The sequence below is a fragment of the Leguminivora glycinivorella genome, chromosome Z, assembly GCF_023078275.1.
Source record: "Leguminivora glycinivorella isolate SPB_JAAS2020 chromosome Z, LegGlyc_1.1, whole genome shotgun sequence".
Classification (NCBI taxonomy): domain Eukaryota; kingdom Metazoa; phylum Arthropoda; class Insecta; order Lepidoptera; family Tortricidae; genus Leguminivora; species Leguminivora glycinivorella.
This window is the reverse complement of record NC_062998.1, coordinates 21,310,752-21,336,403: the sequence shown is the minus strand read 5'-3', so window position 1 is coordinate 21,336,403 and position 25,652 is coordinate 21,310,752. Positions and strand designations below refer to the sequence as shown.

General features: G+C 36.9%; 1 protein-coding gene across 4 annotated transcripts in view; it reads right to left on the bottom strand.

Annotated features, from left to right (window-relative positions):
* The window catches only part of LOC125241602 (uncharacterized protein CG7065-like), a 161,195-nt gene that overhangs the window by 101,801 nt on the left and 33,742 nt on the right, over nt 1-25,652 (bottom strand). For 3 of the 4 annotated variants that reach the window (XM_048150161.1, XM_048150160.1, XM_048150162.1), the window contains 3 exons: nt 22,876-22,900; nt 20,888-20,957; nt 17,561-17,709 (listed from right to left, as the gene is read on the bottom strand). In XM_048150161.1, coding sequence (XP_048006118.1) covers nt 17,561-17,709; nt 20,888-20,957; nt 22,876-22,900 — 244 coding nt within the window. The remainder of the gene's footprint in view (nt 1-17,560; nt 17,710-20,887; nt 20,958-22,875; nt 22,901-25,652) is intronic. The other variant, XM_048150163.1, reaches the window with a different exon arrangement.

Genomic DNA, 25,652 nt, shown 5'->3' with positions numbered 1-25,652 from the left:
TATGCTGTTCTTATAAAAACACAAAAATCACTGTATGTATGCATTTAAGATTTGAGGACCTCCCTCGATTTCTCCAGGATCCTATCATCAGAACTGGGTTTTGATAAAAATGGGACCAATTTGTATGCATAATATACACTCAATAAAAAAAATCGGTCCAGTAACGACGAAGATATCGTGGCACAAACAAAAAAAAATACAGACGAATTGAGAACCACCTTCCTTGAGATTTGGGGCCGCGGTTACAAACAGCGTGTATTTATAATTATTGCATCGAACCTGAGTTCCCCTAGGTACAGCCAGGGCTCAGCTACAGCTCTACCTTAAGTACTCATCAAGACAAGTCCGATGACGAAAACAGTGTTTGCTTATGTTACACCAAACCCGTGTTCCCCTAGGTACAGCCAGGGTTCAGCATCAGCTCTATCTTGGGTACTGCTCACCCAAATACTCATCAAGGCGAGTCGGATGACGAAAACGGCTTGTTTTTATGTTGCACTAAACATGAGTTCCACTAGGTATAGTCAACCAATTGGAACCCTAGGCCACTCTACAACCATGTCAAAATGACAAGGAGTAAGAGATATCTTACAATCTGATTTATAACGCCACTATGACATAGTTCTACAGTGGCCTAGGGTTTCAATTGGTTGACTGTACAACCAGGGTTCATGATGAGCAGGGAGCGTACTTTTCGTGCCGATGACATCAATTTGACGTCACGCTCCATATAGGGTGATCACAAATTGTTTTATTGTTAATTATTAATCATTAGTCATCAATCATTTTAAGTTATGCATTTCTTTGCATGGTAATGAATGCAAGAAGGATGGTGTGCTTTACGTTAGAGAGAAATTCTCTTTTCTACGTATTTCTTGTAATGTGTTGTTAACAATACTATTTAATTAAATTTATTTATAAAAACAAATCAAATAATTTTATTCACGTTTCACATTTCAAGTAGGTATTATTTATGCCACATGTAAATGGACTACTGTATTTGAAGTAATTTGTATAAGATTAAAATGATTGACGAATAATGATTAATAATTTACAATAAAACTATTTGTGATCATCCTATACGGAGCGTGACGTCAGATTAATGTCATCGGCATGAAAAGTACGCTCCCTGATGATGAGCATGAATAAATCTCAAAATGGGTACTTAAAACGTATATAAATTTAGTCTTTTTAAATTATTTTTGTTAATTGTTACTTGTCAATGACACTTTCAATGTACATTAGCAATAGGGAACTTGACTGTAGTTAAAATTATTATTTTTTCTACTCCCGTGTTGTTATTCGTCATTTACCGTGTCGTGCATATAAAGTGAGCGTCAGGACCCCTGGACCACTACAGATATTTGATGTTTAGTACATACTAAAATTTAGTACCTATTTGATACTATTTGGTAGGTACCTGAGTACATATATTTGGTACCTCCACTGATATCGAAAAATCGAGCGAATAAAGTGGCCAGACATTCTGACGTCAGGATGTCTGGACCATTTTTAACCGACTTCAAAAAAGGAGGAGGTTCTCAATTCGACTGAATTTTTTTTTTATTTTTTTTTTGTATGTATGTTACTCGATATCTCCCAAAATCGTGGAACGATTTTCAAAATTTTTTTTTTTTGATCGAATGGGTATACCCCCGAGATGGTCCCATTGGCACCAAGTCGGGGTCTGATGATGGGATCTTGGAGAAATCGAGGGAACTCTTCAAATGTTATAGGCACATGTAATGTTTTTAGTGTATTTTTCAAAGGTACACCAGTATTTACGTCTGATGGTAATAATTTTATGTGGCTGAGCTGATGATGGAAGGTCAACTCCTCAATGGTTAGGAGTTAAAGGATAATTCTTTCACTACTGTACATATATTCGGACTGATACATATAATATCAATAGGAACCATTAAAAATCAACAAATAAATAAACTTTTTAACAAAAAATAAAACCTCCTTCAAAAATAAGCGTGTTACAAAACACGCAGAAACTAAATAGCCAAAAATAATAAACCTTTGAATTCGGATTTCTTATCGGATTGCAATAATCTAAACATCCCAATTATAAACAAAACAATTATTTTTGGAGTCGGGGCCAGCCTGAGTATGGTTAGGTGGGGCAAACAGGAAATAGCAAGGCGACGAACAGGTCTGGTTTAAATACCTATGTACATGTGACGTGTAAAAGTGCCCCTGTGGCCTATTTGCTGAATAAATTATTTTGATTTTTTTTTTTTGGTACCGACTACAAAAATAATTGATTTGTTTATAATTGGGATGTATAGATTATTGCAATTCGATAAGAAATCTGAATTCAAAGGTTTATTATTTTTGGCTTTTTAGTTTCTGCGTGTTTTGTAACACGCTTATTTTTGAAGGCGGTTTTATTTTTTGTTAAAAAGTTTTTAGTTTACATAGTTCTAGACAACACTACTAATTGATATCTTAGTCAATATTTAATACCTATTTGGTACCTGTCAATATATTTTTTTCAATTTTTTTTGGCGTACCAGAAAAAGGTTATGACGGAATTTAAAGTTGTGAGCCCAGCCGTGGCGTTGAAGTATGTAGCGCCTGTCAAAAGTATAGAGGCAAATCCGCCTGCCCTCCTGGTCAACTTAAATAGGAATTTAGTTTTAGGCACTGCCACACAACCATAATGCCGCCAAATCTGCCATACAGCTACAGCTGCTGAACAGTCACAAAAATGAGCGGCTGTCAGGTCAGGGTAAACTGATTTACAAATTTCTCCGCCAGGAGATGTCTCTCAGGGACATCAGTAGCTGATGATGTGCGAGTGCCGAAAGCTAAATTCCTATTTAAGTTGACGCACGCAGGAGGGCAGGCGGATTTGCCTCTATACTTTTGACAGGCGTTACATACTTCAACGCCACGGCTGGGCTCACAACTTTAAATTCCGTCATAACTTTTTTCTGGTACGCCAAAAAAATTGAAAAAAATATATTGACAGGTACCAAATAGGTATTAAATATTGACTAAGATATCAATTAGTAGTGTTGTCTAGAACTATGTAAACCAAAAATGGTCCAGACATCCTGACGTCAGAATGTCTGGCCACTTTATTCGCACGATTTTTCGATATCAATGGAGGTACCAAATATATGTACTCAGGTACCAAATAGTATCAAATAGGTACTAAATTTTAGTATGTACTAAACATCAAATATCTGTAGTGGTCCAGCACGGGAAGCATAGTCGCGCGATAGACGATAAAATAGCAGGCCGTCCCTATCGCACTATTTGTAAGTGCGATAGGGACGATCTGATATTTTATCGTCTATCGCGCACCATATGACGCTCACCATATAAATATAAATAAATATAAATATTATAGGACATTCTTACACAGATTGACTGAGGCCCACGGTAAGCTCAAGAAGGCTTGTGTTGTGGGTACTCAGACAGCGATATATATAATATATAAATACTTATATTATATATACATAGAAAACATCCATGACTCAGGAACAAATATCTGTGCTCATCACACAAATAAATGCCCTTACCGGGATTCGAACCCGGGACCGCGGCGTAGCAGGCAGGGTCACTACCGACTGCGCCAGACCGGTCGTCAAAACCCTACATAAAAGATGCCCGCCCCCGCCCGGCACCCCGCGCACCCACGCATACGATATAGCTCTTAAAGCATTGTTAGGATGCCTATATATGGATATAGCGGGGGTGCGCGGGGCGCCGGGGGCTGGCGGCGGCGGCGGCGCGGGGGAGTGCGAGCGACAGGGTGAGTTCAGAAACATTGCAGAGGACAAGTCAAAATACTTATAGGAAACAGTGCCAATTTCACGAAAGTTATTCTATAAAACTATTCAAAAGTAAGTGCATTGTCGTAGAAAGAGTATTGTATGCAACGGCGTGTAACTGAGTCAAAAAATACTCGTGGCGTCTTAATAACAATTTTCAGCTTCGCCTCAAATTGTTACCCACGCCACTCGTCTGTTTTGACCTCGAAATAAAGCATCAGATAATTATTAGAAAAACATGGACAGAGGTTATTTTTAAATCCAATTTTTATTTAATAAGTCAGGTAGAAATATGCAGAGTGGGGCCTGTAACAAAGGCGAAGAATTGAACTGTAGGCTATTCTCCTTATACTGATCAACATTTGTTCAGTGACTTTTAAAAATTATGAAGTCTTTAAATTTTTAATTTTTCATACAAAATAAATATTAGCTTCAATGTACGCCATTATTGTTGTCATTGACGTTGTCTGTCACACTTTAGACTTAACAGAATTCGCAATACATTACCTCTTAGAAAAAACTTTCAAGGGTGATAAAAATCAAAATACAAGTTATTTTTAAAAGTCGCCGAACAAATGTTGATCAGTATAAGGAGAATAGTCTAGAGTTCAATTCTTCGCCTTTGTTACAGGCCCCACTCTGTATAAAGTAACTGAGTTGACCGTGACGACACTCAATTCGATTTCATATAAATTCCATATAACAAGTCGTTCAAATTCGTTTTGACAGTTCTTAAAAAGAAGCTGATTTGACTAGGATGCAAGTAGCCTATTGATTTAATTTTTTTCCCCTTACTAGCTCGGAAACACGTGTTTTGTCCTTTAATACCAGCGGGTAAAACCGCATTTTATCCACTAGTGTGTAAAGTAATTTGACCTTGAATAAAGTCAAATTAACTGCTTTAAAATTGATAATAGTAGGTGAATCTAGTAATAAAGATTTATTTACCACCTGTGGAACTACTGGAAGCAGTGATAAACGCATTTTTTGCGTTGTAGTTTCCTCGCTATAGTGAGGGGAAAAGTTTTGTGTTACACTCGGGTGCAAATGTATTTTACTTCTCGTGTGTTAAAAAACTCGCAAGTTCAGGATTCTATTCTCGAACCACTCGCTTCGCTCGTGGTTCAACTATGGAATCCTTTCACTTGCTCGTTTTTCAATTCCACACTCGGCGTTAAAATACAACTTTGCCCCCTTGTATAACAAATAACTATTAATGTTTTGTGTAGCAGTTAGGCATTAAGAGGGCATTCAACGAAAACGTCGTAATAATGTAAAATTGATAGTTTTAGTCGGCAAAATGCTACACTTTCCGTCATTTAAAAGACTTATTAAGTTCAGGATTCGATTAGGACATCTTCTTAACTTACATGTTATGAGACTGGATTTTTAAAAACTAACTCACTTAATTAATTATGATTTTTTTTCTGGTGCATGTTTAGGAAAACCCGCGAAAAGTGCTGACTTAGTCCGTCTAATTTGTAAAATTTGGATAGTTTTGAATGCTTCAAGTGGTAAATTTGTATTATGTATATCCTGTACTACAATCTTCTGAGACTACTTCTTTGTTATAAGGCTTTAGAATAGAGTAAATGAGGATATGATGAATCCAATTTGTTTCAGAAATCACCTCAGAATAAGTGTCAATTTCTTCGAAAACTTACGTGTTTTTGAAGTAGTTTTAATATAAAAATAATCTGCAACGCTTACTCAAACAGATTTTATGCAAAAGTTTTCTATTAATTGCAATTTAATATTTTTGACGATTTTTTAAAAATGCCTCCTTATTACCGGTTACGCGCGCTTGCGATGTCAGTACCGCGGCAGAGCTTGTAGAGGCAGGACGTATGTTAGTCCGCTCCGCACGCGGCTCGACGATCGCGAAGTTATTTTGTCATCGTGTGCGGCACCCGCCGTGTCCAAAACCGCACTTGTGTGCGTGTTTGGCTGTACTGTTGCATGTATACTGCGACCGAAAACTTTGATCCTTGGGTTGACGACTTTGGTAACTAACTAATTAACTTGACTAATATTTTTAGTAAGTATTACTGACTCGTCTCAACAAAATCTTTGACAATAGATGGTACTCAGGATCTGATGATGAAGTCAGATGGTAGTCATGAGTTCTCATCAACCAGGTCTTGAAACCATTTCGTGTTTGGGCTCGTTTGATTCGCCTCAACGAGATCTTTGACAAGAGGTGATGGTACCCAGGATCTGATGATGAAGCCGGAAGGTAGTCATGAGTTCTCATCAACCAGGTCTTGAAACCATTTCGTGTTTGGGTTCGTTTGATTTGCCTCAACAAGATCTTTGACAAGAGGTGATGGTACCCAGGATCTGATGATGAAGCCGGAAGGTAGTCATGAGTTCTCATCAACCAGGTCTTGAAACCATTTCGTGTTTGGGCTCGTTTGGTTCGTCTCAACAAGATCTTTGACAAGAGATGGTACCCAGGATCTGATGATGAAGCTGGAAGGTAGTCAAGAGAATTCATCAACCAGGTCTTGAAACCACTCCGTGTTTGGGCTCGTTTGGTTCGTCTCAACAAGATCTTTGACAAGAGATGGTACCCAGGATCTGATGGTGAAGCCGAAAGGTAGTCAAGAGTATTCAACAACCAGGTCTTGAAACTCTTCTGTGTTTGGGCTCGTTTGATTCGTCTCAACAAGATCTTTGACAGGAGATGGTACCCAGGATCTGATGATGAAGCTGGAAGGTAGTCAAGAGAATTCATCAACCAGGTCTTGAAACCACTCCGTGTTTGGGCTCGTTTGGTTCGTCTCAACAAGATCTTTGACAAGAGATGGTACCCAGGATCTGATGGTGAAGCCGAAAGGTAGTCAAGAGTATTCAACAACCAGGTCTTGAAACTCTTCTGTGTTTGGGCTCGTTTGATTCGTCTCAACAAGATCTTTGACAGGAGATGGTACCCAGGATCTGATGGTGAAGCCGAAAGGTAGTCAAGAGTATTCAACAACCAGGTCTTGAAACTCTTCTGTGTTTGGGCTCGTTTGATTCGTCTCAACAAGATCTTTGACAGGAGATGGTACCCAGGATCTGATGATGAAGCTGGAAGGTAGTCAAGAGTATTCCACGACCAGGTCTTGAAACCACTTCATGTTTGGGTTCGTTTGATTCGTCTCAACAAGATCTTTGACAAGAGATGGTAATCACTCTTTTATACTCTGGCGCATCCACTGTCTCAGTGTGTCAACAGTCAACTAAAGCAGGTAGGCGTAGTCCACTGTCTCAGTGTGTCAACAGTCAACTAAAGCAGGTAGGCGTAGCGTAGAGTTGTATTTCCTTACAAAAACCTAATACATAGATGTGGACCTTCCTGTGCTCCATGCAATTAAAACAACATAATATTTAAAAACCGGCCGAGAGCGTGTCGGGTCACGCTCAGTGCCTACACTGAGCGTGGCCCGACACGCTCTCGGCCGGTTTTTAAAGCCGCGTTGGTAAATAGCCGCTCGGCTTTTCCGTAGTTTTCCATATTTTTCAAAAACTACAGAACCTATCAAGTTCAAAACAGTTTTCCTAGAAGTTTATAAAGTTCTACTTTTGTGATTTTTAATAGAGTTAGAGGGGGGGGGGCACACTTTTTTTTTCTTTAGGAGCGATTATTCCCGAAAATATTAATATTATCAAAAAACGATTTCAGTAATTCATTTTTAAATACCTATCTAACAATAAATCATACGTTAGGGTTGAAATGAAAAAAAAAATCACTCCCCACTTTACGTGTAGGGGGGGTACCCTAATAAAACATTTTTTCCACTTTTTATTTTTGCACTTTGTCGGCGTGACTGATATACATATTGGTACCAAATTTCAGCTCTCTAGTTCTAACGGTCACTGAGATTATCCGCGGACGGACGGACGGACGGAGGGACAGACAGACGGACATGGCGAAACTATAAGGGTTCCTAGTTGACTGCGAAACCCTAAAAACACATTTTAAATATAAAAAAAACTACTTAAAATTAAAGAAAACCGATCTTAGTTCCATTATATATATGTACCTAGCAGTGGCGGAGCGTCGATACAACTCGATTCCCAACGGGTTCCCTAAAATTCTCTAGTATCTGTAGAAGTCCATACAAAACAGATTCCAAAAACCCCTCCGGCTTTACCAACGAAAATTTTCACGCCCCGCCACTGGTACCTAGAAAACATCATCATCTTCCTTGCGTTATCCCGGCATTTGCCACGGCTCATGGGAGCCTGCGGTCCACTTTGACAACTAATCCCAAGATTTGGCGTAGGCACTAGTTTTTACGAAAGCGACTGCCATCTGACCTTTCAACCCAAAGGGTAAACTAGACCTTATTGGAATAAGTCCGGTTTCCTCACGATGTTTTCCTTCACCGAAAAGAACCTAGAAAACATATCATACAAAAATGAAATAAAACTAAGAAAACGGATTATATTCATTATACGCGATATAATCTGATTCCATAAATTTATTTCATAAGTAACTATCGCGGTGACAGAAGACAATTTAATTTATTTCTTCCTAGGCTACACACGTTTTAATAAAAAAAACCGGCCAAGAGCGTGTCGGGCCACGCTCAGTGTAGGGTTCCGTAGTTTTTCGTATTTTTCTCAAAAACTACTGAACCTATCAAGTTCAAAATAATTTTCCTAGAAAGTTTTTATAAAGTTCTACTTTTGTTATTTTTTTCATATTTTTTAAACATATGGTTCAAAAGTTAGAGGGGGGGGGACGCACTTTTTTTTCGTTTAGGAGCGATTATTTCCGAAAATATTAATGTTATCAAAAACGATCTTAGTAAACCCTTATTCATTTTTAAATACCTATCCAACAATATATCACACGTTGGGGTTGGAATGAAAAAAAAAATCAGCCCCCACTTTACATGTAGGGGGGGTACCCTAATAAAACATTTTTTTCCATTTTTTATTTTTGCACTTTGTTGGCGTGATTGATATACATATTGGTACCAAATTTCAGCTTTCTAGTGCTTACGGTTACTGAGATTATCCGCGGACGGACGGACGGACGGACAGACAGACATGGCGAAACTATAAGGGTTCCTAGTTGACTACGGAACCCTAAAAACTGTGATAAGTTTAATAATTAAACTAAAAGGTCAAGTATATATGCACGAAATCATGTATGCAAATATGTAATATATATATGGTGGTGTTTTTACGCAAGTATCAATAATGGTTAGTCCGCAACGCTACTGACGGCGTGGCGGTACCGACCATGAATGCTATCCCTTTCGCTCTAGCCGCACGTAAGGTTGGTTCGAAGAGGATCGCACGCTATGTCTGTACCGCAGGCTACAATCGTTATGCTTCTGGTTATAGTGTGCGTCTGCACACAGGCGCACGCCAGCGCCGCCGGCGTCGAAATGCGAGCAAGCAGATTTTTTGAAAGCGCTCTTAAGACGGTCCCCCGTTTGAATGCCCTCGCTCGATCGCGCTACTTCCCCTCCCCGCACCCCTGTTATACGATACGTCGATCGAGATTCAAGACCACCATACGTAACAAGTCGCCATCTAGGAGGAGTTGCTTGTACTAGATCGCAATACTATAAGCTACTAGCGCCAGGAGTTGCCTGTACGAATGTATGGGTACACTTTAATGCTATAAATATGCAAATATTATAAACGGAAATAAATGCAGTAAACTAAAGAAAAGTGACCAAGGCCTTCAGTTACCCGCGGCTGGAATGCTGTCGTATTATGGAAGATTTTTTTTGTCAATAATCAATAAGAATGTTGTTGTATTGACGTATCATAAAATTACCTTTAAACTCGAACCAGAGGGCCCTGTGGCATCATCAATGACCGTATCGATAACCGGAACAAAATGTATCTAAATTATCATTAGATAATTCCTGTTTTAGTACTAAAACAAATTGTTTATTTCACAATGTACAATGTGAAAAGTACTAGCGCATTTTGGCCAGTAGTCATAAGCAGAGTTTGGCACTGTGGTTTGTAACGCCGCTTACTGACTGAGTCTAGTACTAGTATGGTCTGGGTTCGATTCTGGCCTGAGGAATATTTTTTTGGTTTTTATTTTTTTTCAAAACCGATAAGTTTCTACATTATAAAGGTTTATATCTCCCGTTTACAATATTTATGGCAAGATTCATTGTTTTGTATGTTTTTCCTGATGTAAATTAATTTTAGGTTCACATAAAAAGTATCTTATTTTGTGTGTGTGTGGATTGAGTGAGCACCTTCCGAAAATAAAAAAAAATATGCTGATCATTTAGTAAAAGTTCTAAAACAATTGTAAAACGAATCTCTGAATTTGTAAAAAGATAAATCAAAAGATACAGCCATTAACATGTGCTCACTCAGTTCTCACAAACTACCAACGAAAACAGTGAATATATTCATTTAACATATAATATTTATATACTAACATTTAGTAAAAAATAGGCCAACCTACCTCTATAAATATTAGATCACCTAGTGACGTATTAAATTTTTTACAAATAGTTTCTTATGCTCACTCAATCCACACACTTTTGAAAAGCCGAATTTTGATAAAAAACATAAGATTTAGACCGCTATTATATGTGTATAGTTTAGTAAAAGTGAAATGGGAATTTGTAAAATACAAAACGAACCACTAACGTGTCAGGTTTTTTATAATAAATTTTTGTAAGTGCTCACTCAGTCCACACGTTTTGAGAAAGTTAAAAATGTAAATATCTTACGATTTGTAGCACCTAAGACACTCGAAAAGTACTTCAACATTTAGTAAAAATTTTTACTAAATATCCACCATCTAATATTTTATATTCGTTGTCTGGTTTTAAAGATATTCAGACATAACTTTTCTCATACAAATGTATCAAGTAGGGTGACCACACTATGTCGGCTCCTGATTTTCCCCACCTTCCCATTGTCATATTGAGATTGAGGAGTTTCGTTCGTTTAATTTTGATAATATTAAACTAATACCATATTAATTATCCATCTGCAAACTGTTTTTAGGTTATGTTCTTGGCCTAGTGATGATGTGTATTGTGTAATTTTTATCGACGTCAGGATAATAACCATATCGACATTCATGCATTAAAAAGGACATGAATGATAATTGGTAAGAAACAAAGAATATAATACTTCACTAGTAAGAAACCAGAACCTGGTAATCTAATCGCGCTAACAGATGAGCGTACCGGATTTGTAAGTGGGAGCGAGAAATAGTTATTCTTTTCTCGCTCCCACTTACAAATCCGGTAAACTATTATCAAAATTGAACGAAACTCCCCAATCTCAATATGACAATGGGAAGGTGGGGAAAATCAGGAGCCGACATAGTGTGGTCACCCTGCTTGATACATTTGTATGAGAAAAGTTATGTCTGAATATCTTTAAAACCAGACAACGAATATAAAATATTAGATGGTGGATATTTAGTAAAAATTTTTACTAAATGTTGAAGTACTTTCGAGTGTCTTAGGTGCTACAAATCGTAAGATATTTACATTTTTAACTTTCTCAAAACGTGTGGACTGAGTGAGCACTTACAAAAATTTATTATAAAAAAACCTGACACGTTAGTGGTTCGTTTTGTATTTTACAAATTCCCATTTCACTTTTACTAAACTATACACATATAATAGTGGTCTAAATCTTATGTTTTTTATCAAAATTCGGCTTTTCAAAAGTGTGTGGATTGAGTGAGCATAAGAAACTATTTGTAAAAAATTTAATACGTCACTAGGTGATCTAATATTTATGGAGGTAGGTTGGCCTATTTTTTACTAAATGTTAGTATATAAATATTATATGTTAAATGAATATATTCACTGTTTTCGTTGGTAGTTTGTGAGAACTGAGTGAGCACATGTTAATGGCTGTATCTTTTGATTTATCTTTTTACAAATTCAGAGATTCGTTTTACAATTGTTTTAGAACTTTTACTAAATGATCAGCATATTTTTTTTTATTTTCGGAAGGTGCTCACTCAATCCACACACACACCTTTTTTTTGCAATAAAACAGAACGCGTAGCAATAAATATAGGTACCTATTATAAATATTCACTTAAGCTAATGCATGTGCCTTGTGTTTGGGGTTGCGTTGCGACTTGCGAGTTGCGAGGTAGGTAGTCCGCAGCGCCGAGCCGGCGAAAGACTGCATACAGGCAGACTGCATATTTAGCACGCACAGTACAACTCAAGTACCTATAAGTTACATTTTGAATAACGAGACATTTTAAAATTATATGATAATTATTACGATCAAAGATTCGACCTACCATAGAAACGTTGAATTTTGTTACAAATATCATACAGGGAACCAAACTATACAGGCAGTAATTTTTATAACAAGCAATATTTTCTGCACATGGGCTGCCGGCTGGCTGTGTGAAAAAAGAATAGAACATCAAAATTCATCATCAATTTTGTTTATTACTTATGTACATTTTAAATCTTCGATTCTGTCTTCAAAACACTCTTCTCTCTCTAACGCTCCTCTATCACGAGGCTATTCAAATGAAGCGCCACTGACGGGTCTCTATTGGTTCCCATAATTTTTTAAGTCCGATTTTTACTATCCATAACGTTTTCCGTCATAATTTTTCTTAGTCATATTATCACTAGTCATAAAATTAAACGTCAGAAATTGTAGTTCTGATTTTTGAAAGTCATAAGTATTGTTAGTCATAAAATTTATTAGCCATAATAATCAAAGTCCATAGATGTACAAATCCATAATGTTGAAGGAAATAAACTTATTCGGAATAATTGATCTAAGGATTTATCACAAGTCATAACGATTAATAACCGGGTTACCCTCATCTGGTAGAATAATTTTAGTCCGAAACACACTTCGCATAACATGTTTCGCAGAAACACTTTCAGTCGAATGGTAATTTTGCAGAAAATTTAGTTGGCATTATTACTACCATGCATAAGACACATTTGGCAGAAACATTACTTTGGTCGACTTTGATTTAGCATAATTGTATGTACCATAATAATCTAATCGCATAATATTACATTAGCAGAATTATTACACGCTATCATAAGAGAAAAACTGCCCCAGAGTCACCGTTAGGTACGACGACGAGCGAAGCGAGGAGGAGTGTTAGGTATCTTGCATCCCCAACACATCCAACTCGCTATCAAATAGCAAATCGCAACTTTATGCCACCTAAATATTATGCACAAATATTATCTGCAAAAGCAAATGTTCGACTAAAAGACTATTATGGTCATCAACATTATGACAACAGATGATTCGGTATTACAAAAATCTGCGAAATGATTTATGCCAAAGCATATTCTGCGTAATACTTCTGCCAAGAACTATTATACGAATCAAATATATGCGTAAAAAGTTTCTGCCAGATAATAGTGAACCTTAATAACCATGTGTTTCTTCACTAATAGCATTAAATGGTTCTCTATTGTTTCCCATAAATAATGTTGCAATGTTTTTTTCGTCTGCATTTTCGAAACTTGTAATTTGGCTTACTAACTTCCTCAGTGTTTATTAAATTTTCATGGCACTTATTAAACCATTTGGTCTCGCCAAGGAGCCGACGTTGACAATTTCTATATCCGCTTTTAAGGACAAAAGATAACTAGCAAAAGGAAACTAACTACACGAGGTAAAGGGTTACTTTTTGAAACAATTTTGTTCCGCCAATAAACCGACGGAGCCCCGCTACGCGGGCCTCCTATTCCCGCTCTAAGGTAACTAACGAACCTACATGAGGAAAAGGGTTATTTTTAAAACAATTTAGTTCCACCAATGAGTAGACGGAGCCCACTACTCGGGGCTCCTATTTCCGCTCTAAGGAATCAAAGGAAACTAACAACCTACCCGAGGAATAGGGTTACTATATTTTTTTTCTGTGTAATAATAAATATATGTATGTCTGAAATATAATATACTTTAGGAATTTTAGACATTAAATCTATATGCAGAAAAATCAGTAGGGCTTCAAAATATATGCCTAATAATATTTCTGAATAATTATTGTTATACTTTTCAATTTTATACTCATCAACTTTATGACTTTTGAGATTATGATATCCAATATTATGGTTTGTTATTGTTAGAACCATGAAACGTTATTCGTAACAAAAATTATGACTAGTGATGTTTATGACCACAAAATATGTGAATAACAACTTCTGACTAACGAAATTATGAACAATAAGTTTATGGGAAAGAAAGGGATCCCGCCACTGACATGTGTGCTTAGTCCGCCTGCGCGCGCTATGTATCTGCCCATTCCATGAATTTCACATTTTATCTTATTTATATTTTAGCTTTTAGAAGACAAACAAGCGGTGTACACCATTTGAGCGACGACTAACACCAGTACTGGATATTTCACAGAATGACTGATAGGATGCCTGCGAGTATCCATGATAACGCTCGCGCACCAAACATAGAAGGTTTTGAAAGAGATTTCTCAAGGAATTGTATCTAGCATAATGACGAATACATGTATACAGGGTTACGGTGATCGCTTTCCATCAGGCGGACCGTATACCTGTTTGCATATCTTTACGTTTGCTTTTATAAAAAAGGATTATACTATTCTACATACGTTTTTTGCGTTGTACTTTCCTCGCTATAAATAGTGGAGGGGAAAAGTTTCGTTTTACAAACGGGTGCAAATGTATTTTACTTTTCGTGTGTTGAAAAACTCGCCAAGTTCAACTTTGCACCCTTGTATAACAAATAACTATTACTTTAGCTTTTATCTACGCCTTACTTTTATTTGATTCTATTGATGATTTATATTGCTTAAAATTATCAAAATGGGTAATTATTCGCAGTATCCAATGCCTGGAAAAGGGGTGACACCACCTCCGAACCGAATCAATGTACAATATATAGTGCAATACATATTAGGTTTCTTTGGGTTTGAAAGTATTATTTTTTTAAAAATCAATAATACATACTAAAACTATATTACATTTACTGTAATTTTGTTCTTTATACTCACTCCCTATCGGCAATAGTTCCGGAGATATGGCCTTTGAAAAAAAAACGAACCACTGTCGACCACTTCACCTTACTACACACACAGCGCGCACAGGCGAGGCGGACGAAGCACAAAGTTCAGTCGCGTACCATCTGAATAGTCTCGTGAGAGAAGAGTGTTTTGGATACAGAATGGAAGGATTAAAGTGTATAAACAAACACGATGTAAAAATTGTTCTTGAATAAATAAACTGAAATTGAAAATATATAAAATTTAACGAAATATAATATTACATTTTCAGGTTCCATTATTTTTTAACATATTACTTGTTATAAAAATTACAGCCTGTACAATTTGGCACAATATTTTTAACTAAAAATGAATAATATTTGTGATAAAATTCTATGGTAGGTACCGTATCTTTGATCGTAATAATCATATAATTTTAAAATATTTCGTTATTCTAACGGAAACTACGAACACCTATCTACAAATTTAGATTTTTGTTAGTTGCGGCATACGGTACGTATTATGGTCACGTTATAATATAAAGAATAGTTCAAATTTATTTATATATCACCTTTCCTTGTTACCTATATCATTTCGTGCTATGTGCGCGAAGCCGCGAACTAAAACCTACCTGCAGGGGTTGCAAGGTCAACGACCCCACCCGAGCGCGCGCGCGGCTCGCAGTAGGTACTGTGGGTACCTAACCAAATCTAACCATGCCTGCGCGCTCGTTTACAAGGCACATGCATTTTAGCTTGTGTGTATTTTATATAAAATAATTATGTATTCATTTTCATATTTATTTATTGCTTTTTTTACACAGCCAGCACATGTAAACTATACAGGCTTCCTGTATAATATTTGTGATAAAATTCAACGTTTGTATAAACTTTTACATATATATGAAGCTTCAAATAATTTTCATCAGCGAGAAAATACGAAACAATGAATTTTGCCATAAATATTGTAACCGGGAGATATTAAAACCTTTATAATGTAGAAACTAATCGTTTTTGAAAAAAAAAAACACAAAAAGATATCCCACTGCCCGGGCTCGAAACCAGGACCCGCATTGATCAGTGAGAGCCGTAAGCGGTGATGAAACCCACACGGCCAAATTCTACTTGCGACTGACGGGCAAAATTCGCCAATACATGTCACATAGTACATTGTGAAATAATTTGTTTTTGTCCTAAAACAGGAATTATGTAATGTACACTTGTAATAATGAAATGATAATTTAATTTCATTTTGTTTCGCTTCTCTATTCTAAGAAAAAAAATGGCTCGGCGCAGCGAGCGGCACAGCCCCCCCCGTCCGAGAGCCGGCAGGCAACTGGCGTGCGGTGCGTGGCGCGTTCAAAGGTAGCCCCTTAATCCTTTTCAATTGTTAATTTTTCGACATACATTAACGTTAATGGCAATTGGTGTTAACTGCAATTAACAATTAAGTTTCTGTCAATTGTCGTTTCGGTGAATTGCAATTAACATTTTAAATGTGTAATTTTTAATAGTTAATTGCATTGACATTCGGCCAACACTGTATACATGCATACATACATAGTTACTACATATTTCATTTTTAGGGTTCCGTACCAAAAAGGTACAAAAGGAACCCTTATGGCGCCGCTCTGTCCGTCTGTCTGTCTGTCTGTCACATTATTAAATATCTCGAGAACTATTTATGCTATCGCTTTGAAATTTGGAATACTTATGAGCATCGTTAACCTCTACATTTGTATAAAACATTAATGACATATACCTACACATCAATTCAAGCCTATATTCAAAAAACTGGCCAAGAGCGTGTCGGGCCACGCTCAGTGTAGGGTTCCGTAGTTTTCCGTATTTTTCTCAAAAACTACTGAACCTATCAAGTTCAAAACAATTTTCCTAGAAAGTGTTTATAAAGTTCTACTTTTGTGATTTTTTTCATATTTTTTAAACTTATGGTTCAAAAGTTAATGGGGGGGACGCACTTTTTTTCCTTTAGGAGCGATTATTTCCGAAAATATTAATATTATCAAAAAACGATCTTAGTAAACCCTTATTCATTTTTAAAAAAAATATCAGCCCCCACTTTACATGTAGGGGGGGTACCCTAATTAAACATTTTTTTCCATTTTTAATTTTTGTACTTTGTTGGCGTGATTGATATACATATTGGTACTAATTTTCAGCTTTCTAGTGCTAACGGTTACTGAGATTATCCGCGGACGGACGGACGGACGGACGGACGGACAGACAGACATGGCGAAACTATGAGGGTTCCTAGTTGACTACGGAACCCTAATAAAAGGGGTAGGCAGAGTACATGCAACTACTCAAGATTCAGTGCCATGGCAATAATTAATGACATAATAAAATTATAATAATTAATGACATATTATAATGTAAGTTATCGATGAACTATATAAATATCGGAAGGAAGTCACTAGTGTCACTTCGTTCGTGCCAGAAAAATATCTAGGTATATTGATAATAGGCTAGTGTCCTACTAGTCAAATCAGCTTCTTTTGAAGAACTGTAAAAACGATTTGCTCATATGGAATTACTATGAAATACTGAGGAGTGACGCGTGACGTCAATTCATTTACTTATCTTTCTCTTTAACTTATTAAATAGAAATTATGTTTAAACATAACTACTGTCCATATTTTCCTTCTAATTATGTGGTGCTTTATTTCGTGCACTGCATAAAATATTTTATATTAAGTATAGGAAACTAGCCTATTGTTTGAAATGAATCAGTTGTAAAAGTGAGTTAGTGTAGAAGGCGTGAGGTCGGGTAGAGGTAGAGGTGTGTAAGTGACCTGGGCGCGTCGCGGTCGCGGTCGCGGTCGGGTGACGGCTCTCGGCGCGGGCGAGGGCGCTCCGCGCGTCGCCGCGGCTCCTGTTCATCGCTGATGTCCGACAGCGAGTCCAAAGACGCGCCGCGCCGCTCCTGCCGCCGCCCCGAACGCTGTCAATTATACCATATTATATTCAGATTCTCAAAAATTTGACATCATTATTTTCACCACAAAACTGCTAAAGGCTCTCTTGATAGTTTAAAAACTGATAAGAAAGTTGGAGTTTATTCCGTAGGAGTGCAGTCATTTTATACAAATTTTAACTTGTCTTAAGCTGGCTGGTAGAATTGACCTTTAAATGATGATTTTGAAATACTAATAATATGTACATAGCAGCGAAGAGGATAGAGTATTATAGAAAGTTACTGTCAAAGTATAAAATAAATAATTAAAAAATTAAAAAACCCGACTGCAGCTTTAAAGCAAACTGAAAAAAGATCAAAATAATCTTTAGATACGTGGGTCAGTCAACTTGATCTAAAGATTATTTTGATCTTTTCAATTCGCTTTAAAACTGCAGTCGTGTTTTTAATTATTTATTTTTAACCGCCTTCCAAATCTCAAGGGAAGGGGTTCTCAATTCGTCTGTATTTTTTTTAAATGTTTGTTCCTCGATATCTCCGTCGTTAGTGGACCGATTTTGAAATTTTTTTTTTGATTGAATGTTCTGATGATGGGATCCTGGAGAAATCGAGGGAACTCCTCAAATCTGAAAGGCATACATATGGTGATTTTTGTGTTTTTAAAGGAACAGCATGCATTTACGTACGGAACAGTGACATTTGGTGCAGTGAAACTCCTGATGATGGTCAGAATGGAACTCCTCAAATCTGAACGGCACACTTATAGTGACTTTGGTATTTTTATAAGAACAGCATGCACTTACGTCCAGAACAGTGACATTTGATGCAGTGGATCTGCTGATGGAGAGTGAGCCGCCGTTAGAGTTCCGTTCTGATAATCATTCTCATCTGTAAGTACTTCAGAATCATCCAAATTTCAAAATTGGTTCAGAAATGACGGAGATAACGAATAACAAACATTAAAAAATATACAGACGAATTGATAACATAATCCAACATTTGAAAGTATTTATCAGCAGAAGCCCAAAGGAAGGCGGTTTTTTTTTCTTAAAAATTATTTATTAGTTTTGTTTAGTTACATATTTTGAAAACTCATACTCTTTCAAAATAAAACATAAACGCGCATAATGTATATATATTATTAATCACTTTTCAAAGCTCTTCGTTTTGATACCCGACTCGATAGGTATGCAAGATATTGTTTCTAAAATTTGCGTATTATGACGTACTTAGTCCGCCATATTGAATTTATCATGACGTCACATATCCTATGTTAATTGGGATGACGTAAGGATTCTAATGATACATCGTTCATCTAAATCAGTTATCGCATTCAGAAGTTATGGTGGAACAAATAATCTCACATACATAGTTACATACATGAACTCTGAAAACAATACACTCTTTTTAGGGTTCCGTACCAAAAAGGTACAACAGGAACCCTTATGGTGCGACTCTGTCCGTCTGTCTGTCCGTCTGTCACATTCCTAAATATCTCGAGAACTACTAATGCTATCAACTTGAAATTTGGAATAGTTATGAACATTGTAAACCTCTACAAATAGAAAGTATAATTTTTTTAAATATATTAATTTTAATTGTAGAAAATGGCCAAAATGAAAGGGGGGCAAACTGTAAATTTCAAGGTACTAGGTCAAGTGGGGTATCGTTGGAAAGAGCTCAAATTGAACGTAAATAAGCTATTTTTTATAATTTTTTTGTTGTGGAAAAAAAAAAGAATTTTGAAGGAAAATGTAAAAAAAAATACCGTTCCCCCCTTATCTCCGAAGTTTACCAACGAAAAATTATGAAAATTTTAGTAAACATTGGTTTTATGCTAAATATTACAGGAAAAATATAATCGTGTTTGTATTTTGAATTCCTTTTTTTTTTATTTCCGAAAATATTAATATTATCAAAAAACGATGTTAGTAAACCCGTGTTCATTTTTAAATACCTATCCAACAATATATCACACGTTGGGGTTGGAATGAAAAAAAATATCAGCCCCCACTTTACATGTACCGGTACCCTAATAAAACATTTTTTTCCATATTTTATTTTTGCACTTCGTTGGCCTAATTGATATACATATTGGTACTAAATTTCAGCTTTCTAGTGCTACCGGTTACTGAGATTATCCGCGGACGGACGGACGGACAGACAGACATGGCGAAACTATAAGGGTTCCTAGTTGACTACGGAACCCTAAAAACTGTTTAAATCGGTTAACATTATAAAGAATTATCCCTGAAAAACCAGGTCGCGCAAATTAGCAAATTGACCGGGAGATGGCGCTATACACAATAATACTCATTAGTGCCTATACTTTTGTCTTCTAGTCAAGTCATTAGAGTTATATGAAAATATGAGATTATTTTTACTAGGTAGTTTGAAAGAAAGTTTGTACGGAACCCTCGGTGGGCGAGTCCGACTCGCACTTGGCCGGTTTTTTTCTTTGCGTGTTTAACACGTGCATTATACTGCCATCTCTCGACACAGGCTTAAAACTTTTGGACCTCAGTTTTGACAATTTGGCCCATTAAAATGTCGAATATTAATATTACCGCCATCTAGCCGAGCGTCCCCCAAAGGTGTAACGCCATTCTAGTCCACCGTACCTTTTTCTGTATGGTTCTGAGGTACGTTTTTAGGGTTCCGTAGTCTACTAGGAACCCTTATCGTCTGTCTGTTCGTCCGTCCGTCCGCGGATAATCTCAGTGACCGTTAGCACTAGAAAATTGAAATTTGGTACCAATCTGTATATCAATCACGCCGACAAAGTTGTAAAATAAAAAGTGGAAAAAAATGTTTTATTAGGGCATTTCAACCCTAACGTTTGATATATTTTTGGATAGGTATTTAAAAATGAACAAGGCTTTACGAAAACCATTTTTTTGATATTGTTAATATTTTCAGAAATAGTCGCTCCAAAAGTAAAAAAAAATGTGTGTCCGGGAGGACTAACTTTTGAACCATAATGCATAAGTTTAAAAAATATGAAAAAATCACAAAATTAGACCTTTATTAAAGACTTTTTAGGAAAATTATTTTGAACTTGATAGGTTGAACAGTTTTTGAAAAAAAAATACGGGAAACTACGGAACCCTACACTGAGCGTGGCCCGACACGCTCTTGGCCGGTTTTTTTTCTTAGACTATCTGTCTACACGGAGTTACATGTCTTTGATAGTAGTGATACTAACCGTGAATGCATTGAAATGAGGCTTACACGGCGCCGCCACGTGAGGCGGGGATGGATCTCTTTCTCTGTTCCTGCAGTCATAACAACATATATAAATACATAATGATTAGATTGACATGTTATGCTGGTGTAAAGCCTGAAACTATAACTGCTTTCATATGGTAATAATATGCGGACGTCATACATAGGTAATGGGAACAATGTATATCGGTTTCGCGCGTTTAACGCGCATTAGAATGTGTACCGGCCTATATTCAGGCCAACTTATGTAGTTGTAAGCGCGTTAGCAAAACGCGCGTTGAACGCCTGTCATCTGGTTTAGTACCGCTTCGTAACTAAAAATTGGTAACCAGCTTTCAAACGGGAAAAAGTTCCAATTCGTAACTGGCTTTAAATTGGGACTTTCACGTTTGGTAACCGGCTTCGAAACGGGAAAAAGAATCCCGTGTTGTAACTGGTTTAAAATTAGACTACTTAAATCATTACCGATTTATAGCCATGGTTGGTAACCAGCTTCTAAACGGGAAAAATATCCCTTATTGTAACGGGTTTCAAAATGGGATTTCTTTTGCCGTCATGAATACACGATTTATTCGAACAATGCTGACATTGAGTAATTTTTTAGAAACTCTGATCAGTAACTCGGGCCCAATACGTAACCAGCTACAAAATGGGAATCAAGATTTCCGGTTTGCAGCCGGTTACGAAATGTTGGCTACCAAACGGTAGGTTAGTCATAGTAGTAGGTAGGTCATCTGAACCTACCTTAAAGGCAGGCGCAGTTCAGATGAGTTGAACGCGCGCTAAATTTTTGTATAGTGTTTAGATACATGACACGCGCGTTGGAGCGGCGGTTGTATGTTGGGTATTTTAGACCGATGTTTCTGTTACGTAAAAGGGTATACATTTTTAAAGACGCAACACGGGTCGAACGGGATAGAATAACATTTTTACCTTTTATACAACGTTTCGGCCAGGTTGCATTAGCCGTGGTCGCGGAAGACTGACGTCCCAGCGAAGTGTCAATGGAAATGTAAACAACGCCAAGCTACCCGATATTCATTTTTATAAATGTTTGGGGTAGACAAATAAAATTGATCTACGCGTATTTGTTCAATGTTTATTATCCACCGCACGACACACAGCACACAGTATCCGCGCACTGGTCCGGAGATAGATCTCTTGGTTTCAACATCTGAATCACTGGTCCCCATGTTGACGATAAGGAGGATTATTGTCAAAGTGAAATTTGTAGTCACAGTGCAGTCATTTCTCTACACAGGGTTAAAACATTTAGAAATAATCATACCCTGTCCTCTTAATTACCAAGGGTTTATAAAAAAAACGGTTCCCCTTGTTTTGGCATAATTTTACAATCACGAATTCTTTTTGGCATAATCTATATTGGCATAATTCACCTTTCGCATAATCTGTTATGGCATAGTATAGTTACGCATAATTCGTTTAGGCATATTTTTGTTTGTCCGAATATATTTCGTGCATAAAGGTTATTCGCCGAATGGTTTTTATGCATAAATTATTTCTGCATAACATGGTTTAGTCTAAATTTACCACGCAGAACTTTTATCATAGGTAATACTACTTTATTAATGTTGCAGTTCTAACCTTTGTCAAGAATTTGTCTTTGAAATTCATGTTAAGATGTTGTATTTCTTGAGGTCGCAGTTCTAACCTAACCAGACCGACTCTCTTGACATCATTTAGTATGGGCCGATATTCTGATTTTAATAAATATGCCAAATGCAATTGTGAATTAATTTTATTCATTAAAACAATCGGCGTAAACTGAATTATGCGAACTTATTTTCGGACAAAGTAATATTCGTATTATTTTAGATTATGACAAATACGTTTTGTGCCAGATTAACATTCGGCGAAAATCGATTATGCGAAGTCTGTTATGCGAAAATTGTTTCGGACAATTAAAGTTATGCCAAATAGAGGGAACCCAAAAAAAACATTACTAACCTCATTGCCAGCTTCGACTCATTATCTGCAACAATAGAATTTGGTCAAAGTAGAGAAAGACGAAATCGTAGGCTCAGTTTTAATTTCACTAAGTACATACATAAGTTTCGGCCGAAATCGACACGTTAATAAACATCATCATCATCTTCCTTGCGTTATCCCGGCGTTTGCCACCGCTCATGGGAGCCTGGGGTCCACTTTGACAACTAATCCCTTTTCACTTGGAATTATGAATACAATACACAGACCAACCCCTATAGACATCTATTACAAGACGACTCGCGGTGGCCAGCCTTCCTAGTATTTGCACTGATATAAGCGCGGGCGCTCGCCGTGCCCGATCAGTATCGACCAAGTAACAGACCCGAAAGCAGCGCGTGTTTTTCGCACAAAAAAATTGGAAAAGGGTATTTTGATGCCTTAAAGATGTCCACCTGTAGTGTGAAATGGTGTGGAAAGGTAACAAGAAGCTCAAATTTAAAAACAGACGGCATTACATTCCACAAATAAGTCATATTTATAATTTATTCAGAGCCGGCATAGGTCAACTTACATTGGCCACTTACGCGTCAGTAGAGGGACAGTCATACTTCTGTCCCTTTTCATCTGGCGCGACTGCCCGCCGTCCTTGAAACGGCCAATCACAGCGCGCTTAACACATTCCCCGCCCGCTCCTCGCACCCCAAACACTGGTGACTCGTATCGCGAACCAAATATACAAGACTGCCACTCTATAGGAGGTTCTCTGTGATACAATAATACACGTAACATAATGGATCGGCTGGCTAAACCTGAAATATTTGTTTGGTGGTCGAATACCGTAAACTGGGGTTACTTTGATTCTTGGGGTTACATTGATGAAAACTTTTCGTTTTATTTTTAAACGCAAAAATCTACGTTTCAGAACGCATCTGGCCATTTTTTAAGGTTGTCAATATCGATAGTTACTGCCACTAGTTGCTCTGACGCAGTGAACAAGTATGGTCGTGGGCGGTGTGGATCACGTGTCTAAATATAGGTACCTATAGTTTTTTGCTACTTTTCATGTCCTCTTTTTGTAATAAATATTGAGACAACCTAAAAACAGTTGATTTTTCGAAGATGGGTATATAATCTATTTTTGATCTTTGAACCCCAAAATAGCATTAAACAGTTGTAATTTTTGAACCTGTGAACCGATTTTTATCTTTTCTTGAGATAAAATACTTCTGTAAGGGGTTACATTCGATTACCATTAAAAAACATGGGGTATCAAAGTAACCCCAAGGTCAGTTTGTTAGATCACGTTTTATTTTTATGTACATTGTTAGCTTTCTAGATTTTTGGCGTCGAATCACTAAAAAAGTTGATCCCATTAAATGTAGAAGTTAGAGAAGATTAAACTTTAAAATTGATCAATGTAACCCCAGTTACGGTACAAACGCATTCAGGGTGAACAGCCACCTTAATAACAGCGTTGTCACATATCCGACATCGGACGTAGGTAGGATGTCAAATATGGCGCCTTTACTGTATATGTATAGGGAATGCAAACCGGTAAACCGGTTTCTCGGTAATTTTGCCAAAGAGTTCGGAACTTTAGCGGTAATATGTTTCCACAATCGGTTTTTTACATAAAATTTTATTACAGAAAGTGTTTTCTAAAATAGACACCTACATACACTTCAGGCAATTTTTTTTAAATATTATTTAGTAAAAAAAAAACGTTTTTCTCGTGATCGTTAATCGTTCGTTAAATTTTTTGTATCATTGTAGTAACAGCTGATTTCGTGAAATCCAAATTTAGACCCAGAACAAAGAATAAAACCATTAATTCACTCATTGTCATATTAAATAATTGATTAGCTTTAAAAATAAGATCTCCTCCTCCTCGCGTAGGTGCATTCCCTCGCCTTGCTATTGCCTAAATATATACGCAGGCGAGCCCCGACTCCAAAAATAATTGATTTCTTTATAATTCGGATGTTTAGATTATTGCAATCCGATTAGAAATCTGATTTCAAAGGTATATGGTATATTATTTCTGGCTTTTTAGTTTCTCCGTGTTTTCTAACACGCTTATTTTTTAAAGGCGGTTTTATAAAAAAAAACCGTTTATTCATTTCTTGATTTTTAGTTGTTCCTATTGATTTATAAGTAGCAGACTGAATATGCGTACAATAGTGAAAGAATTATCCTTTAACTCCTAACCATTGAGGAGTTGACCTTCCATCATCAGCTCAGCTACATAAAATCATTACCATCAGGCGTAAATATTGTGTAGCTTTGAAAAATACACTAAAAACATTATATGTGCCTATAACATTTGAAGAGTTCCCTCGATTTCTCCAAGATACTATCATCAGACCCCGACTTGGTGCCAACGGGACCACCTCGGGATTATACCCGTACGATTAAAAAAAAATGAAAATCGGGCCACGAATCTCGGAGATATCGAGTAACGTACATAAAAAAACTTAGTATTTTATACAATCGTGATATAATACAAAGCTTTTCAGTCGAGTACCATGTTTAGGCCACGAAGCTTGCTGAGTGGCCTAATAGTACGGTACGAGAGTGAAAAGCTTAATTATATCACTATTGTATACAATCTCCCGTGTGGTGACGGGTTAAGAATTTCACCACCCCCTTTCTTCCCGTGGGTGTCGTAGAAGTCAACTGTGGGATATGGGTTAAATTGTGGCGTGGGCGAGAGGCTGGCAACCTGTCACTGCAATGTCAAAATTTGGATTTCTTTCAACCCCTTTTTGCCAAGAGTGGCACTGAAACTTAGTAGT